The 20,809-nt window shown below is 38.7% G+C and overlaps 1 protein-coding gene across 1 annotated transcript; it reads right to left on the reverse strand.

Moving 5' to 3' along the window:
• Positions 1–343: 343 nt before the first annotated feature.
• OSTF1 (osteoclast stimulating factor 1) lies at positions 344–20,790 on the reverse strand. Its single transcript, XM_015652499.3, has 10 exons — positions 20,616–20,790; positions 9,035–9,081; positions 8,361–8,411; positions 8,213–8,276; positions 6,903–6,956; positions 6,256–6,363; positions 5,752–5,801; positions 5,555–5,633; positions 4,989–5,087; positions 344–2,777 (listed from the first exon to the last, which is right to left on the reverse strand). Exons 1-10 carry the CDS (start codon positions 20,647–20,649, stop codon positions 2,719–2,721), a joined length of 645 nt encoding a protein of 214 aa, XP_015507985.1. The 5' UTR covers positions 20,650–20,790; the 3' UTR covers positions 344–2,718.
• Between the last annotated feature and the right edge of the window lie 19 nt (positions 20,791–20,809).

Raw genomic sequence — 20,809 nt, forward strand, 5'->3', positions numbered from 1 at the left:
CTTCAATATTCAGTTCTATGATAGCATGAGCTTGAAAACTTTCCTTTTGCTGCTCTTAAAAACCCTGTTTTTCTGATTGTTACATACCTGCATGTACCTGCCTTTGGAAAATGTCTTAAATTTAACTAAGTCTGTAGTGATACAAACATTGAAGAAAATTAGGGGGAGCAAGTAGGTTTGCAAAACTAGTAAGATGTTTTATCAGCTTACCCCAGCTGTAATTTCTTCCAGCTGTAAGACATTTGTTATGGGGTTTTGTGTTTGTTGTAGTTTTTGGTTAGTTTTTTGTTTGTTTTTTCTGTTGTGTTGTTTCGTTTTTTTTTTTTAATCAAAACTTCAGTCCTGGAGTTAGACAAAAAGTAATTTATTGCCAGAAAGCTTTCACAGTGACTTGTATTTCACAAGATGAATAGACAGTTTCAGAAAGAAAAACAAAGTTGTGGGAAAAAAACAAAAGCAGTAATTTTTGTCCTGGAAACAAATGACAGCACTCCCTAGGTGTCTTGTGATGTAGATGTGCTTCCTTCAGGACACTTCGACAAGAACTTTGGATGCAATCCTTGGGCTCAACTTGTGCTTCTGTCACCATTCCTGTGCAGCACATTCTGTCTGCAGAAGAACACAGGGTCTTCTGGCAGCTGTTAATTACACAGACGTGAACGTAACACCTTCCTTGTAGGCTGCTGAACCCATGGCAGCAGAAGACATTACATTAAGAACTACTTATGAATACAGACTTTGCCTCCAAAGGTCAAGAGAAAAAAACAGTGACTTGAGCTGTTCTCTCCATGTCCTGTGTCACTGAAGAATTTTAAGCTTGTGAGCTTTGTTTATGCAGGAAAAAGACTCATGTAACAGATACCTGAACCTTCTCGCCTCTCATTACAGGACTTTAAAGCTTGCATTTTGAAATTGTGTAATTTTAATCAACAGTATGCAGCGTAACATAGCTTAACTATGATAAAAGGCTGAGCTAGTAAAAGAGCTGGCTGATTAAATGAGAAGCAGAACAGTCTTAAATGTTATGAATTATGTCCAACAACTGTTCTAATGAAAGCTAGAGAGAAAAAAACTGGTAGCTTTGGTTTTTATTTCTTTCCCTCTAGGATCTTCAAGTTCACACAAAATAACTTCACTGTTCATTTAACCATAGGGCTAAAACATTTGTTCTATAGTTCTAACATTTAAACAGTCTAGAATTACATCTGCAGATGACTGCTTGTGCAATGTCCCCATCTTAAACAGTTCTGGTCAATCAAACACTGTCTTCTTTGATAAGAGTTTAACAAGCTTTACTGGCATCTGGTTCTTTCCAGGATGATAAAAATAAAAATCTGGCTCAATGTATTTTTTAAAACAGGAAATTAGGAGTGCTCTAGACTTTTTAAAATCTCTTAAATACTTAGTGTGATTTTCATTTATCCCCAGACTTCTCTTAAGAGCTTTTCATTTATCCCCAGTCTTTCACAAGAGCTTTTTTCTCCCCTATTTTTTTCTCTTTTCTTTGGTTTTGTTTTAGTATCACAGACTGATGTGTTAGAATGAATTTGCTAGAAGTCTCAATTAGAGAAGTTAGCGACAAAAAATCTGAAAATGAGATTGTATCAAATCCTTGTAACATTTACTTATCACAATAAGAAAGTATCTCTCAGTAACGTGCAATACTCGCCTACAGCTACTTGAGCAATCTGAAGGAAGAGGAATAGCTCTTTAACTCTGCAGGGGAGCGTGAAACTGGCTGAATTTATTTTCCATTTTTCTTTAATTCACAGAAAGCAGCAATACATTTTAAAAATGCTTATTCAGCTTCAGGTATCTCTTCTAAAGGTAACCTGTGGTATATTTGATGCACATCTTCCCTCGTTACTTCAAACACACCTAAATTTTGAGGTAATTTAGGACAAGACATAAGAGCACTTGCAAAAAATAAAAGCAGGAGATCAGTATTAAAATTTTTTAGGCAGGATAAAAAGAAAACTATTCTGTCTTCCTTTTGCTAAAAATAGATTCAGCATAGTACACTTCAAAAAACAAAATAATCAAGGCACAAAGTCCAAGTGAATTTCTAAAGCAAACCTGACTTAAGCAAGCATTTCACCTGTGTTAACATTTCAGGGATTGGTCCCACAGCAATAGAGAAGACAAAGCATTCCTGAGGCAGATTGTCTCAGGTCATTTTGCTTAGAGGGATACAGGAAGGAAACGAAAAAAATTTACCAAAATTAAAAATCAAACCCGGTAATGCTGTCTGCCATGAGGGCAAACAATGGTCCCTCTCTACAGCAGCATCTCCATTTATGCCTGCCAGTACTGACTGTCAGTATTAGCTGCATGAAGGAACACATACCCAGGGAGATTTGGGGAAATGCCAGCAGTGGTGTCCTGCTGTCCCACAAGGCCCTTTCAGTATTCCAGAGATACAAGGCACTTGTTGGGAAGGCCTGAGATGAAACCTGTAAGTTTAGAAGACAATCCTCTGCCCACTCAGTGATAAAGGTGTGCCACACTTTCTCTGTGACAATTCCAAAAAGGAACTCTGATTCAAAATGTGACATCTTCTGGCTGCATGAAGATTATTCCTTTGCAAAGCATGATTTTGTCCTCTCATTTATAGGCTATACTGCGATACTCTGAGATATTTTTTACAGTTGTGAAGATATGTTTTGAAAACAACATAGACAATGCAAGTTATAGGTTTTTCATATGGAGTTAAGAAAGCTAATCGGAGTCTTCATCATCAAGGTATTCCTCTGCATTACTCAATGTTCGGACTGTACCTGGAAAGAAACAAAATTTAAAAAGAGTATGAAAAATACCAAGCACAGAAGTAACAAGACTAATTCACAGAAGTGATAACCATGTTATCCCAGATTTCTGGAAGAAGAAAAATGAGTAAGTTTAAGATGAACCTGCTCAACCATTTTGGGAAAGAAATCTAAGTGAAAAAGATCACGTTTCTCTTTTTTAGGACAAGCAACAAAGTGAAAATATGAAGAAAAGATATTGCAGAGCCCTGTGCTCAAAGGGCCATACCTCAAGAAAGGACAAATTACATTTTTTTTCTATACATTTCTTCTGCTTCCTTGTTTAGCAGCACAATTAACACAATCTTTTTGCATTTCTATATCATGATTTTAATAATTTTAATTTTTAGAACATACTTCAGCAATTGACATTTGAGTATCTGTCTGTTCACATAAACCATAAACCTTAACACTGAAGTGGAGACAAAGTAAGCTTCCTTCAATAAAACAGTTTTAGAGATGGGCTATGATAGAAACCTTATATAAAAAGGAACAAGGGAGTGAAGACTACTAACACAGAACTGAATCTCTGAAAAAGAACAGTGTTTCACTTCCAGACATTGGAAATACTTGAATGCAGACTCAAGAGACAAAAAGTTTAAACCAGTGAAAATAACCTAGAAAATACAAAATGCAATATTAAAAGTACACAGAGATCAGTGGTATCAGAGATATTATCAAAGGCCAAGTTGAGACAGAAAAAGTAACAAAGATGCTAATACTGCAACTGCAGTTGACTATCAGCTGTTATATCAAGGCAAGCAAAAAAAACAGGGTGTGAAATCACCAGAGACTGCTGATAGATGAGGTGACTAAGGACAAAAAATCAGTAAGTCATTGAAACAAAATTAATTTAAATGTAGTGAGGAAGTAGATTAGTTATGCAGATAAGTTACTTAGTATCAGGAAATATCTGGGACATTAGCACAGAGAAAACACATGTACCAGATGTCTCAATTGCAAAGATGAACAAAGTGTTTCTAACAGGCAACAAGTAACTTTTGGAAAAAATGAAATTTTATATATATATATATATATAAATAAATACTATGCATATACTTACAAAATTATATATAAGTATATATATGTATTTCTATATACAGTGTGTGTCTGTGTGTCCCTATGTATGTATGTACACACACATACACATACAGAAGGACTTCTGTCCTTTTTTACAACTGCTCTCTTAAGAACCAGGATTGAGAGAAATAATTTGCCTGTTTCCTGAGAAATTCTGATTTTACCTCTACCAAAGAGCAGGACAGCATTTTTGCTGCAACTGCTCTTCCTGGCTTTCTCAAGCTGCAGTCAGCTATTCCTCCATTTAGTTGCCATAACCTCTAGGCTCCTACAGGTTAGCATTCCCGCATTTCTCACCAGTCCTGTGATGATGATGCAATTGCTGTACAGCATATTCCACCAAAACTGACAGTAACCCTGCCAGTGTTTTTAAGTAATTTCTTGTTTCACTTAGTTTCCACCCTGCCTTCAACCTCCTGAATGCTATAGGAAATAGTAGTTACACAACACTGATTCAGTTACACAATTTAGTCTTTGTTCAGCTTTTTGAAATAGCCTCTTTAACTCTTTTGGATGTGGACACTAGGCTATTAGGAGAGATGAATACAGTGGGAGGCAGTGAGACTATTTTGATTAACACTTGAAACCATTCTTTCTTTTTCTCTCTAGACAGTCCCTCAGAGACACATAGATTAAAAGAAAATAAAAAAAAATTAGCAGTGAGAAAAGGAGGCTCATATGTTGGTGCTTGCTTGGCTTAAGTTTGGAGGAACAGACAAGCATATGGAGAAAGACAGCACATTGTTTTATATCTTATCCCTTTTAAAAGTAAAAACTTTTAAAATAGTTTCCACATCCTTGCTTTCATTCTGTCTGAAGGGCGTCTCCTCCATTTTCATCTGTTCCCTTACTATTTTCACACCTTCTGAACTCTTGCCTCTTGCTGACACAAGGTGGCATTTTGTGTGGAGTCAGCAGCACAGCATACGATAAACCATGTTCATATCATAGCTCTAAACCAACCCTCTCAAGCAAGCCCTTCCAAACACAATTCTTAGCCCATGTACCTCCCATATGGTTTTTATGGCTATCAGTATATTGGTATTTGACTAAAACATTAATTCTCCAGAAATAAAACTATCAGAAAATGAAAATCAGAAATACCTGCACTCTGTTTCTTCTTAAGCAAGGAAGCACAAGCTGCGTTCGTTGCCATATCTAAAGCCAGCTTCTTCTCATTGTTTTTCAGGTCTGTTCTTGCCCCTTCATGAAGGAAATTTTCATCATGAATCACAATCTCAGTTATTTCTCAACCACTGTCATTATGATATGAATTTCACTAATGTGGGTAGAACAGTAATGGACAAGAGAATCTGAACTACTGACTGCTCTGAAGCAGACCAAAAGCTATGGACACTCTTGCATAAGCTACAGTTGATTAGGGAACTTGCTGGCTGCCCTTCCTTATTAAGAAGCAGATGTCATTACTGTTCTGGGGTTTAAGTGCCTAATTTTGTCTGTAAAGTGGGATTAAATTATCTTGAGCAGGTTAGATGTCTACTTTCCAAACAGCTGCCAGACTTTTCTGCAAGATTTTTCCTGCAAGTCAGGCAGGTGAGATGGATAACAACTGTACCTGTTATATGGAAACTGTTAAGAAATACAAATTAAAAAACATTCAGCAATCTAGTCTGCACACAGATTGTTGAAACCTTAGTAAAGATCTTTACCCTTTTCCAGCAGCATCTCTACAATATCTGCATAACCTTTCCATGCAGCAGCATGCAAAGCTGTGTCTCCCAATTTGTTCTGTGGAGTTAGAGGGAAAAGCAACAGGATTAAAATGCAGCAAAAAACCTTTCAGCTTCTACTAAGGATGAGTAGTAGAAGCACACCTCTACTTTAAGGGTCTATTAGTTCAACCTACCTGTTGGTTTAACTCTAGGTTTGCCTGGGTAAGCAGGACATCTACTACATCTGCAGAAAACAGGGCGAGAAGATAAGAGAAGAATTTAGTTGAAAGAAATTATGCTGTTTTTGCATTCATTGTATTTAAGATCCAATCAAAGACCAATCAAATCAGCTAATGAAAATATGTTAGTCAAACTGCATTAGACAAACAACAACTAGTCACAAAAAGATGCTCCTGCATGAAATACCCCAAATACTGTCACAGTTCTTTTTGATCTGTCCTTCTTCCACTCTGCCTCTATGTTACACTAACAAGCATGCCTGCTTCAACAGCAACAACAAAACACACAGTACATGATGCAGCTGAACCTCCCTCCTAGCCTGATTTTTATTTTTAAAAACAGAATTATGTTGAAAATACCCTAGCATTATTATTTAGCACTGCAATTTTTTATTATTCAGCCTAACAAGCATAACAAGAAAATCAGAGAACAATAATTTCAAATTAATGCTCTGATACCTTTATGGCCTCCATGGCATGCCCAATACAGAGCTGTGTTTCCAGCTTTGTCTAAGCCATTGACACCAACTCGATTATCCAAACACTCTCTCAACCAGCTCAGGTTGCCTGAAAGACAAAATCAGTTTTGATTAACTTTTTTTCTTTGAAAAGTTAAAAGAACCATTACAAGTAAATAGTACTTTCTAAATGGTGTCAGTCCTCCCATAAACCTATGAAGAGAGGAAGCGATTAGCAGCAATATTTATAATTCACTGAACAACCAGTCATGTCAAGTCATTTCAACTCATATCAAAGTCATACTAATTCATACCAAATACCTTTTCTTCCATTGCCAGAAGACCCTATGTAGCTAAATGGATGTTACCATACTTTTTCTGTGGATAGACAGAGTGGCAATTCTACCAGGCAGTATCTCACCTTTTCAAAGCTCTAAAACTTCCCCAATAACTTTCTCAAGAAACAAGACAACCAAAACAGGAAGAAGTAGAATGAAGTATCTTCATTCTAAATATTATTAATTGCTATTATTAATTAATTTTTATTGTTATTGTTACTTATCACTATTATTATTCTTACTATTATTGCTACAGTGGAAAATAAGCAAATCATCCTTCAGCATCACACAAATAAAACACCAAACATACCTCGTTTGGCAGCTTCATGCAGTGGATTATCAATAGACTCTGCTTGCTCAGCCACTGAAATGAAAGAGTAAATTCTAACTACTTCTGAAACATGTATTTGATACCTGTGTGGAAACAAAACATATTTGATTCTAAAATGAAAAGAGATTTGTGAGTGACAGACTAGTGAGAGGCACTTTAATTTCCAGTGTATGGGAAACTAATTCAGAGAAAACCTTGTGAAAAACTTCAAATAGCATCACATTGTACAACTGGTCTAAATCAGAAGATGTGCTACTAGTACTCTTTTTTCTTAAAGGTTTTTTCTTAAGGTCTACAAAAGCTTCTGTTCTGCTTATACATGGAATTTTTGCAAATATGCGGACAGACACCACCTCTCGTACCCCGGTCTAAAATTAAAGCTTTACAAATAATCTCAGTGGGAACATGAATTAACAGGTTGTTGGGTTTATTTTAAATATACCACACTTCAATATTCAAAAGAAATTTGGATTACTTTTGGAATTTTTTGATCATTATGCAGCACATATAAACTAGTCTTCTTGCATATTAACAGTGCATGACCCCTGATCTCTGGCAGACAGCAAGAGTAGAGTCAGTTTGGAAGTTACAAACTAAAGTGAAATTTGATGCAGCCTCAATGACTACACCATAGATTTCTGTTAATGTATTTCTAGTAACTACAGCACAGGGAAACAGAGCATGGCTACTATAATCTCTCCAACTGAAGAAGGGACAACATGAACCAACCTAAGTCATTGTGGCAGCTGCGATGCAATCTGTCATGAGACACTGCTACACTGCCTACAGTTCCTGGCAGGACTTGGAGGAATTGTGTTGTCTGTACTCATGGCTTTTAAAAGTGATTTTAGTTCAATCTGAAAAAGCAGTTTTTATTCAGTCCAAACATGTATGGGATATTTAATGTGGTACAAACCCTAAGAAACCAATGTTTTCTATGGCAGAATATATTCACTACAAAACAACTACAGGCAAACAAAATTCCATCCTTTAGATCCAAGTGTTCTTCCCCTCAAAACTGAGAGTATCTCAGTATCTGTTAAGTGCATAACCAGAAACACGAACACTCAGCAAACTCAAGCTGTCCCTGGGTTATAAAAACACATGACAGCTTGTCCACTGCTGATGTACAGTGGTAACTGATACTGCACACGGATGTATTCTGAAATACATGGTGGAGTACTGTTAAGTACCAATACTGTGATCTCCTTTTCAAAAGACATCTTTTTATTTAGTGATTTTCTTTGATTGTGAATGATCTCAGGAAATAAAAACATTCTAGACTTTACCATAGTTACTTGGAATAAGTCCAGTTCTCCCTTTGCAAGTTCCTTTCCACCAATTTGTATCACTCTGCAAAGAAAACAGAAAATATTTTAGATGGGTTATATTCCACCTCAGAATTCATTCAGTCCGTGTGGGATGTCTTGGACTCACCATGTCAGAGATGTAAATGATATCCCCTTCTTCAAAGTACAGTTCATCTGGCTTTAAAAAAAAGAAAAGAAAAAAAAAGTAAAGAAATATATCTGAATGTGTGTATGTAGGAAAAACAAATTCCTGTATAAGTCAGAATACATTCACCTCTTCATTCAAAAGAATGACCACTCAAATTCTCTATCACCTAGACAACAGCTAGACAGTCCATAGCTTGACTTTATTACAGCTAACTTTCTGGATCAGTAACTTTCCTAACAACACAGGAAGACTGTGGCCTTTCCAACAAAGCACTGTACAAAGGAAGCAGTGAAATGTATCTTATGTTTGTTAACTTCATTCTCTTTTTCATTGGTCCCAGTTCTCCAGATCTCTGAGATTCCAACTATCATTGTTGTCTTTGGAAGAAAAAACAAATAGTTTAAGATTTCTGATTTTTGACTGTAGGTAACTGATACTACAGAAGAAAGCATGCTACTTTTAAACAGAGCTGTTCTTAAAAAAAACTGATGATTAATCAGAGTTTTATTCACATTAAGAATGACTATCCATCAACAGTTTATTAAAAATTTAGTACAATAAGTCTAATATGCCAGTAACAGCAGAACTGATGAAATATTAGAGACAAGGTTAAAAGTAAGATTCTTAAACCACTGAAGTATAGACGTACTTACCGTTCTGGGCTCAAACGTATACAGGGCTCTGAATACTTTAACCTGACCTAAAAAAAACCCACAAACAAATAAACAAACAATTAAAAAAAAAAAATCAGTACCAGAATCATGCCTTTAAATGGAGCCCTTAAATCCAAATACATTCCTTTTCTTCAAGCTTAATGGTGGTTGCTGAATGAATTTGTGCTATGCCTCTATCAGAGAAAATCACAATGAAAAGACTCAGCAGCCTGAGTTAAAAAACCCAGCAACATGGGTTATGAAGGAAACTGGCCACCTGATTAGTTACATGTAAGTAACCTCTTCTGCACACTTAACATGGTCATTGCAGCTCACTGGGCAACAGAATTGTTGTCACTGATTCTAAGGAAAAACATAATTTTAATCATGTGTACCCTCACACACTCATACATTGCTGTACGTACTTTTATTACCAGCATCAAATCTATCAAATGACAAAGAATTAAGGAAAGAAGAAAGAAACGAACCAATGACCAATTTCACCAACATATTCTTACATTTACTTGCAGTCATTATTAGGAAAATAATGCAGTAACACAGAACTCACAAAGAAAAATGATCAACGGTTACAAAGTCCTATTTAATGTACAGCTGATGTACTGTTTTAGTCAGATGTTTAAAATAAGGCATAGGGTTTGCAATTCCAGTAAGTGGCTAACATGTTTTAATAGGGCACTTTGGAAGAGAATGTCAGCATTCAAGCCAAGAAAAAAATCAACCTTAATGCAGAGAGGTTCAAATTAGATTGCATAAACTGCAAGAGAAGCTTCCTTACAGACATTTTTAAAATTCAAACAGTACATTTCTAGAGCATGAACAGAAAGCACAAATACAGAAGTAACACATATGTTACATAGTTTAATTAGCCAAAATACTGGAGTCCACTGGACTTACTGGAGGAATATATTATGCAGGCTGTTCTGTATTGTTTACTTTCAGGTATATGAAGTCTTAAGCATGTAGGTTTGTTTACTTTTAAATGTTCTAAGCTTGCAAGTGTAGGTTACACACAGGTTCTTACACTATATGTGTTTATAAAGATTAACTTGTGACTGAAGCAGTGTTTGATCCACCAGGAGAATGTGCTACTTAGGTCACGCTAGGTCCAGGCTATTTTGTGTTCCCAGAGAAACTGATGAACTTACTACCAAAGGCTATACTGTAAAATAAAGTGTACACACACAACATCTTTTGTTGTTTATTTAATGGAGCTAAGTGAGTAAAGACAGAGTAGAATAAACCTTTACATTTTTAATTAAGAACCATCATCTCTAGAATTCTTTTCGTTTTTTGGTTTTTTTTTTTCTGCTAGATGTAGTCTTTATTATCCCAGTATCTAAAATCCTACCCACAAAAGTGCTCATTTTAGAAAAATAACTTAAGGGCTTTAAAAATTACATTTTGGAGGTGAACATGCTGACCACCTTGAGAAAGGAGGATGGTACCCAACTGCCATTTTGCAGCAATTGCTGCCCATTGGGGTAGCTCTTGAATTATATTTTCAATATGTCTCTGGATATTCCCTAGCAACAGGAATGCCAAGGCATAGTTGCCAATGCATAATTACTAATGAAAACATTAATCTATTCTCAGGCTTTTTTGTCACTAAGCGTATATAAAACAGCAAACGTAAAATGAATCTGTGTAATCACACTGCCAAGTGCATGTAGATACTGTACAATTTTTTTTTTCCAATATGTAATTGTTCTTCCCAGTTCCTAATTTTTAATAACAGAAATTCAATTTGGCTTTATTGGTTGGTTCTCTCTTTCACATAGCAGCCATTTCCTAGACATTAAAGGTGCAACACTTCTGAAACCTTTGCCCCAGAAACAAAATACTTGCAGCTGTGGTAACTGCTAAAAAGAATGAAAGCTGAGTGATGTTTACTACCAGTACAGAGATGATGAACAAGGACAGCACACAGTAATGCATTCTGGACCAAAGAGCTCCAGCACAAAACGTGAACGGCAGTTACAAGAAGCCAAGCAATAATAACAAAAAATAAAAGAAGAAAAAAAAAAATAAAAGAAAAAAGAACAAGAGATGACACAACAGGATGGAAGACAGGTGTACTGACCCTTCTCCTTGGCTTTCTCACACAGAAGACACAAAAACACAAGACAGAACTGCACATAACTATGGAGACTGCAACTGTCATGCACCAATTTTCAGTGTGAGAGGAGGAAATGGACAACAAAAGGGAAGAGTAAGAAATATTAAAAGGGGAAATGAGAAGATGACAGAAGACAGGGAAAAGGAGGAAATACACATTTGTGTGTTGCATGTGCTTTTCATACTAATGTACTTCATATGTGCCAACAGATACTCTAAAGCTATCACACCTGTGGAGACAAGACTGGAAACACTGATGCTGATTGCAGTATGGCTGACACATTTTTTAAACAAAAAGCAATTCATTGTTTGTTTGTGGGTTTTTAAAAAATTCTATAAACCAGAAACAGGGAGAAACAGTTACTTCCCCAAACGTCCAACTGTGGTGCTGCACACAGACTAAAACACTCTTCTTTGATGAAATACAAAGTATACATCTGCATCTACAGAACTACAGGTCTGGTTACTGTTAATTTCATAGCACTTTATATTGAAGTTAAACACTACTCATTACTGGCACCAATCTCTAAAGAATTTCTTGATAAAGAGATATTAGGCCTGTTTACTTTGTTTCATTTAAGAGCTTAGAACAAGGAGACTTTAGCATTTGTAATAGTTTTTTTGGTATCAAATTCTACCGCACAAATTCAGTCTAGAAGATTAAAATAACAAAATCTTAGCATGCAAAGGGCACAGTAGACTTGAATCCCAGTTCTGCATACACAGAGAAATTGTATTTTATTAGGCATAGGGGTATCTGTCATCACTGGAAGTACCTTTATCTAGCAATACTTATCTCTAGGCATGCAGGCAGATCTTGCATTGGCAATAATTTCTGCTTTGGAAGACACAAAAAGTTAGAAAGCACCCAAGGTCTCCTCTGCTCCCACTTACTACTATCTCTCTAGTACAAACCACGTTTCAAGATTCTTGTAGGACAGTGAACCAGTAATCAGCACCAATTTGAACTTACCAAAATTGACTGACTGTACCTCCCCACCACATACTTTTAAAGGACTAAGTAACTAGAACACAGAATATATATGTACTTTTTTAATATTTCAAGGCACCAGGCACACATAAATTATTTTATTCTCTGCATGATCAATGAGAGGAGTATCCCTTTTAAAAGTAAAGTAGATGGAGGCACAGGGCAGTGATATGCCCCACAAAAAATCTTTTTCTAAGCACAGTGACAGATTTAAGGGGTTCTTTTCAGTCCTGTTATGCCTGTTCTGCTTGGTGGGTTTAGGGGAAAGTTGTTTTGAGTCATTTGGAACAGTGTGCAGAAGAAACAACAAAAATCTTCAATAACAAACCTTTGCATGCAAACTTTCAGAACACTAAGGCAGAATTAGATACTTGGCAAATTTTAAAGCAAAATCCAGACTAAGGCACTTCAGAAACTTTAACTTAGCCAGCTTTAACTTAACCATTTACTAGACATTTACTAAGGCTTTGACTGGAATTTTTTCATCTGGTTTACAATGTATTTCCAGAAGAAGTTAGGAGAAGAAAGACAGAAAGAAAGGATAAGAACAGAAAGATATGGACCCATGGACCCAATGACAAGACTAGCAATTTTGATGTCCACGTGTTGTCCATGTCAAAGTGATGGTAACAAACTTCACCCGTAGGAAAAACGCATGAAACACAAAGTTAAATGTACTAACATATGCTCAGGTTCAGGTGGGAATGCTCAGGTACCTTTGGGAAGGGACAGCGGAAATTAAAACTCTCTGATATAACACCATGGATGATCTGGAGTCCTCGGGTGGAAAGCCTCAGAAATTGGTCTGGGGTTGGGGTTTTGGATGGTTTATGGCACATGCCTTATAAGATATGACAGCTGCCTCTCAAGTCGGTATAGTTAAGCTAGTTATACCCTACCCGCAGGGATGAATACCTTCAGGGTTATGGTGAATGTCTGACATCTTCCCCACTGAATCAAGTTTTCACACCTGAGCCAGTTGAGTAAGGGAAGATGTGATAAAACACTTCTTATAGGCCTCTTCCCTTATCTGGCTCAAACTCCAGTTTCTTGATAAACATGGGTTGGTTTGTTGTGGTCATCCTCTGGTGCTCACACGCTCTACCTGGACTGTTTATCTTCCACATCATCAGCAAAACACACCTTGCTTTTGCAAACTTGAGACATCAACCAGTAATATTTCAGTTTCACAAACTCTGAACTTTAGTCTTAAGACGTGTCTTCTCCCTTCTTATGGAATTTGCATTAAACATCTGCAAAACAACTGTCTGACAAATAAAAAAGGTAACTTATTATACATACTAAATAGATAAAAATCTCTCAAGTCACAACTTTACAAACCCTCCTTCAGCAATGCACCACGGTAAAGGAGTCAAACTAACTTTTCTGTGTAACTAGCAACATATAAGTAATGTCAAGCTGGGCTGACCTTACATCTTTTAATTTATTTTCAATGACTCACCTATAAACTTCTCCAGCTTTTCTGAGGAAGTGAAACACACAACTCAGAATTCTAAGATGATCCTTTCCTCATGCATAAAAGCAATAATATGGAGAAACTAAACAGTAACAACAGCTTAAAAACACAGCTTCTGATAGGTACTGAAGAGAGATACATGCTGTGCTTCATAATTCCAAGTAATAAAAAGACCTCACAAAACTGGTACACCATCTTCTAAAAAGACTGTGAGATTTTTGTTTTCTTCTTACAACTTTGAGGTTTTATTTAAAATCAATTGCAGTACCATTAACAGAAGATTGCTTCCAAAGAAGTGCTAAGTAAGGAGCACAGCAACAAGGAGTTACTGTTTCTCTCACAGTGACTTTTTTTCCCCACTTCCTTTCTGTTCTTCCACTCTAGCTTCTCTAAGCCGCCACAGACACTAGCATTAAAATCCCCTCTACCGCCGAAACATTCTCCACTCTTATTTGCTTTCAACCCTCCTAATGAAAAGCTAAAAAAGGAAAAAAAAACACCAAAAAACCCCAAAAACCCTGACCTAAAGCTGCATGGCATTACTTACTTAGATAATTTGTGCTAGGCTGGAATTTCAGCACCAAAGGGGAGATAATGAAATTTCATTAGCTTTCAGTTAATGTTACATCCTCAAATAAAAAAAAAAAAAAAAACAAAACAAAACAAAAAACACCCCAATGGTGTCCTTGGTTCAAAACACATGTATTTTTAACAAAATAATGATGGCAGTAAGTCAATGTTCACAGGAGCTACCAAGGCTTGGCCCCACTGTACTGATCTGAGTCTTTTGTTAGCATCTCCTATAGAGAGCCATAATCAAATCTCACTCAAATCAAACAAGATGCTACTAATCAGATACTGATCCTGGTGCAGCATCTTTTCATTATCTATATTAAGACTGAATAGCTCAAGACTACCATAAAAATAACTCACCTAACTACCATTACCTTATCTAATTACCATTAGAATAACGAACTCAAGATGAACCAACTCCCTGTGCATCACAAAACAATGTCCATGCCTTACAGTACACAGAGAGATAACCTCTGTGCTGTAGAAAATCAGAATTGACTATGGTAATCTACAGTTAATTAAAAAAACACAAGTCTATCAACCTCTTAAACGGTTCATGCTAATCCTGGGCTCTTATCAGCTACCTTACTCCTTGCTGCCATAATGCTGCACAGGAACAGTTAAGAATCAGTTCAGAATCAGTTACTCTAGCACCAACTTGACTGAAAACAACTAATTTGAAGCCATACCTGTAAAAAGGGCCCAAAAGGAGAAAATACGCAAAGCCTGTTCCAATACCTGACAAACAATTTCAGTGAATAAATTTTCCTTAATATCCAACTTGAACTTCCATGGCACAACTTGATGCCATTCTCTCATGTCCTATCACTTGTCACTTGGGACAAGAAAACAGCACCCACCTTGCTACAACCTCCGTTCAGACAGCTGTACAAAGCAATAAGGTCTGCCCCAGCCTCCCTTCCTAGAGGCTAAACTCCTCCAGCTCCCTCAGCCACTCCTCATACCACCTACCCTCCAGATCCTTCACCAGCTCCACTGCCCTTCTCTGGACTCTCTCTAGCAGCTCAATGTCTTTTGTGTAGTGAGGGGCTTAGATCTGGACACAAGACTTGAGGTGCAGCCTGAAGCACCCTATACAGGGGACAGATACTGTCTGCTGTCCACACTACTTTTCATGCAGGCCAGCATGCCAGTGGCCTTCTTGGCTACGTGGACTGGCTTATGTTCAGCCAGCTGTCAACCAGCACTCCCTCCCAGGTCCCTTTTCTCTGGGAAGCTTTCTAGCCTCTCTGCTCCAAGCCTGTAGCATTTGGAATTGGAAAACAAGGTGCTTTGCACACAGGCCTCCAAACAGGTACAAAAGTACTGGAAATACTTTTTACAGCAGTACCATTTGCTCACAGACACAGCAGAGTTCAACACAGCATCTAAGGATTGCCACAACTGAGACAGAAAAAGGTGGAGTCCCCAGGGTTTAGAGAACCATCTTCAAGTTATGCTGATTAGAAAGGGGAAGTGAACACAGAGAATACATGTTGGGGGAGGGGGGGGAAGTGTGTTGCAGTCTGTTCATTTTGTTCTGGTTATTAAGTTAAATGGTTTGTTTCTAATGTTATTCCCCCCATAAGTTGTAATGGTTTTACCCGCTTGTCAGTTCTGTAAACCCCTCCCCTTTTTCCTGAACCTTCCTTGTCCATCACCCTGTTCCTGCCCCTGAACCCCATCAATCTATGTAAACCCCACCTTTTGTTCTAGCTCCTTCCCTGTCATTCATCCCTCACTCGAGGCCCCATTGGTATTGTGACTGCCGCCCCTCCCACATGTTATTCCTATTGGTCCCCAACATTGTACACCCTTCCCCCAACTCCTCCCCTGAGATGCCCTGATTGGTTCCTGTGTTTGTACCCTCCCCACCTTAAACTGGAGCGCACAGGGGTGCTCCTTGCTCAGATCGTCCTATTCTTGACCTTTCCAGTCCTTCCCCCATCCACTGCTCCTGACCCTGGAATAAAACCTGGTTTCTGGAGAGAACCTGGGACTCTGAGCCTCCTCCTTGCCTTCATCGGGCACCCACGACGCACCTGAGACCGCAGAGCTTGGCGGCTTGCAGGCTCTGAAGGTTCGGTCTGGGGCAACTAACTCCCAGACCGTTCCCCACTCCTGGCGCTGCCAGCGGCTAGGGAGCAAGAGCTAGCCAGGGCGAGGAGAGCCGCGGCAGGGGCAGCGTCAGAAGTGCATTAAAGAAACAAGCAAGTGAGCCCAAGAATTTGTTTAGGAACATATTAAAAGGAATGCAAAGAATAGACTGGTACCAGCTTAGATGACTAACTGGGGTATCCAGGAAAAATCATGTACTACACTAATCAGTATCTGGAATGGAAGGAACAAACGTCATTTCATTACAGAAAATCAGAAGTAAAAATACTCTCACAGAAGATGAAAGTGAACACAATGTCACTGCCATAGCCTGATGCTGAAATCTTCTGTTCCTTATCAATTTTTGTTTTTATGAATACCAGCATGCCTTCACTTGCAGGAAGTTTGCTGGAGGTCCCAGCAACTTGCAGCAGTAAGACGGTTTGAGGTCAGAAATGAAAGTTTATGATTCATGTTGAAAGCAGACTGGGAACTGTTGTTTCTCTGATGTTTTTCTCCCCTCAGACCTGATGGCTGCAGTGTAATTCCCCACATTCACATGCTCACATCTTCCTAGCTAACAGAAACCTTTCCTTGAGTACAGAAGAAACCCAAACCACCACCACTTATGTCAAATTTAAACCTACTACCAAGGTCTTAGGCATGTGGCTCAATGCCAGTGTTCTGCTCCTGTGAATGCTGTCACAGCTCCTACTTCACCTTAGAATTGAGGTGAAGTTGCTTGTGATTCAAACTAAGTATTTATGTCCAGAATCCTGCTTTTTAACTCTGATGGGAGTTAAACTCTCATTAAACTTTTTAACTCTACTAGTGGGAGAAAAGTCAAACTGCTTTGAGATAGCAACCTCTTATGCTAAATCCTTATATTTCTCCTCCCTCCCTCTCAACTGGAGTAATTTAAAACTCTAATTTCCTTGGAACAAAGGCTGGTCTTTCTCCATAAAATATAAATGTTGTGTCAACTCTATGCCAGGATCAACAAACCTTACTGTGAACATGAAAGTAAGGTTTTTTAAAAGATATCGATACACCTCCTTCATCTCCCCAAAAGCTTTTGCTGCACACTATATAAGGCTCTAATGAAAAGGACATCACTAGACAGTCACTCTTCAAGAAGAGACTGCTTAAGTAGCAGACAACTAAGCAGAAGCCACTAAAGCTCATCAAATCTAAAGGACTTAATAAGTAACTTTTGTAAACAGGATTAATATCCAACATGATATGAACGCTGCAAAGAGTATTGTAGTTTGAGACATCAACAGATTTCTAAAAAGATGGAGGGGAAAACCTACTCTTGCACAGTGCTGTCAGAAAAGTCTATTTCTGCTGTTTTCAACATCCACTCCATTCTCTTTGATTTTCAATAGTGAGTCTAAATAAAAACTACAGCTAGAAGACAATAACATAGTCACACAAGAAAAGCAAAGCACTTCTTAAAAAGCCTCAAAACCCTTTAAGTTGATACACTTTTAGAGCCTCTATAAACAATCTTGTCTCCTTACACAAGGACTGACTACAGACGCAAAAGATGAGCTCAAGTGTTCGCAAACACAATTGTCTAACACGTGTTGATGTCAAAACCATCCCTCTGTAACGGAAATCCTTATGTGTTGTGCATGCAACAGGATTTACAGAAAAGCAATCTGTCACAAAAAATGCTCTCATGTACTGAAGAAAATGTCAGTGCCACAGCTAGTTGGTTTTCCTCCTTTTACATCTCTTTTCCCCACATTTTTAAAGCACTGTGCAACTGTAATAGCCAAAATAGCCAAGTTGAGCAGTGAACACTCACTGTTTTAAAAAGGATATTTATTTTGTTATAGATTTTAACTTCCCCACCATCAAAATATTTCCTTCCTTCTCTTCCTTCTTATTTCCCAAACACAAAGGAAAGGACAACAGCAACCAACATCTCCTGGTTAGTTTCTCTTCTGCCTGTCCTGAACTGTAGCAATCCATCAGCAATGCAATCAGGCTTTCTGTGTCCTGACAGAGTTGATAGACTTGATGTCTAGTAATGATCAGTGAAGAAAAATCAACACAGATTGACCAAAGGCACAAAGACATTCTAGAAGATAGAGTCAAAATGCCACCAAAAGAGACAGCCTTCCACTGCTGTAGAACCACATACAGTTCCTATAGCTTTAAATTGCATCTATCCATAACCCTAAGAAATTCGATCACAGTATCAAAGGTGTATTATCTGTATTCTGTATTAACACACAGAAGTCAGACATGCAATACACATGAGATATTTTGAATATACAGAAATATTTTGAATTTCAAAATACAGAGAGATTTTGAAGTACGCTAGAAGGAAATCCCTCTCAGAAAATTACTTTGAAAAAATCTTACACAACAGACACCATAAAATATTCTCTCCTCAAACACTAGGGATTTGGAAAAATTAATCTTATTACCCTTAATCAGCTCTGAAAGTGATTAGTAAGAAAATCTTATTTTCTTTGTCTTCCTTCTATAAATTTCCTTTTGCTGTGTCAAGCACTCATGCTGGTAAACCAGCTCAGCAAGTTCATCAGACATAAAAATAACCATACATAGACATAAAAATAACCTTACATAAAAAAGTTAGAGCACCACCACGTTGTCACGTAACCAAATGGAATGGAAAGTGATGGTGGGGGTAGGGAGCCTGTCCTTTTCACGACAGTCCGCATTTTATCAGATCAAGCACACCACAAACTGCACCTCACCAAACTAGGGAGGGACACCTAGTATTAGACGGAACATGTCTGAGTCAGTCTGAGAGCTCCTCTAAGTTAGGCAGGGTTAGAGCCTTTAACTCCTTAAGAATCTTAGGTTAAATTTACCTCATCTTCTTGAAAAACAGAAAAACGAGTTATCAACTTAATTGGAAAATCCCGTTTTTCACATATATTCAGCTGTGAAACACCACATCCTTTCAGAAGCCTGCAGATTTCCTCAGTACTGATTGTTTTCTGTAAGGGTCCACAACAGCAATGCTTTTATTACTGTCTTCTTCATTTAAAGTAACCTGGTTTCAAAGAAGCTTAACAAACTACAGGGCAGAGCAAATTCTTCTGAGGATGAAATTACAGCCAGAGAGCTTTAGATTTTGCTCCTGCAGGCAGGATGAGACTGATGGTTTAAATGGTCTAAACTGTTTCTGCACTTACTTGACTTCAAATTGAAAACTTGTTTTATAAGTTGTCATACTCAACTCACTGCAGTTAAAATACTCAATTTGGCTATGCATTAACTTTTTTTTTTCTACATTGGCATTTCAAATAGTATTCAAAGTGCAAAAAAAATTGAAATTTGGATGTACTTAGGGATCAATTAGTCTTACCTATATAATTAAAATCACAGAGGATTTTTAATTTCTACATAAGAATTTAAGCTTTTACACTGACAGATGAGACACAAACATGATAAATAGCCATTAAATTAAATTAAATCAATTCCTTACTGAAAAACCCCATTTCTATTCTGAGATTTAAAACTGTGCCACTTCCAATGGCTTTTCAATGTATTTTTAGAAAAAGCTATGGTTGCTAATAATTTTTTTTTAGAAAACCAGCTTTACAGTAATTTTTTCCGGAAAAAAACCCAAAGGAACAAAACCCCACACATCCATGACTAAATGCACTAGAAAGGGCGATGTGCACATTGACACCTTTATTTCAAAGAGCACATTTAGAGTCTGGCTGTTAGGAGACCAACAAGGAAAAACAGCGGATTCCATCTCTGAAGATGAAGAATGTTGCACGCCACTATACTGTAAAACTGGTGCTATGCCTTAATGTATTGCCAAATCCGTGTAACCACGAGGCAAACCTCAGAGTAGCTCGGCGCTGTTTCTCAAAAGGGTAAAAGGTTTCCTGTGCATTTCAGGCTACGCAAGCAGCTCCCGGCCGGGCACCCCACGACGCCAAGTGCCACCGCCGGGCACCGCGGCTCCGCGCCGCAGCCGAGGAAGGCCGGGGCCAGAGGACACGGGGAGCCTGTCCCCGGCCGATGGCTCCGACTTGGGGGCACTCGCGAAACTCCTCCCGAGCTACAGCCGGCCCAGACACGATGCCCGAGGACAGCCCCCGGTGCTTTCCAGCCGCGGGAGGGGCAGCCCTCTTCGGCGACAGCAAGCGTGCGGTCCGGAAGGGCGGCTGTGCCCCACTCCCACCCTCGCCCGGGCTGTGCTTGAGAGCGCAGATCCGAAACCCAAGCCATTCACGTGTCAGCAGTCAGCGGGCTGCGTCACGCCCCGCACGGGGAACACGGGCCAGGCCCCTCTGCCCTTCCCTCACCTGGCTTCGCCGGTTTAGGTGGAGGCTTGGACATGGCTGGACCCCACCTAAGCTCGCACGGCAGGAGCGGCGCGACGGCGGTCGGCTGTCCGGGCGCGGGCCGGCAGTGAGAGGCGGCGGTGCGCACCCCTCAGCCCCGGGCACGGCTGGGCGGCGGCAGCCGGGACGAAGGGCGGGTCCCCGGCGGGGCCCTT

The sequence above is a fragment of the Parus major genome, chromosome Z (assembly GCF_001522545.3).
Source record: "Parus major isolate Abel chromosome Z, Parus_major1.1, whole genome shotgun sequence".
In the NCBI taxonomy this organism is placed as follows: Eukaryota; Metazoa; Chordata; class Aves; order Passeriformes; family Paridae; genus Parus; species Parus major.

Coding starts and splice junctions, on each gene's coding strand:
- OSTF1 (XM_015652499.3), bottom strand. CDS start 20,649: ATGTCCAAGCCTCCACCTAAACCGGCGAAGCCAG. Junction 9,082..20,615: donor ACCTAAACCGGCGAAGCCAG/GTGAGGGAAGGG, acceptor GGTTTTTTTTAG/GTCAGGTTAAAGTATTCAGA. Junction 8,277..8,360: donor TCATTTACATCTCTGACATG/GTGAGTCCAAGA, acceptor TTTTCTTTGCAG/AGTGATACAAATTGGTGGAA.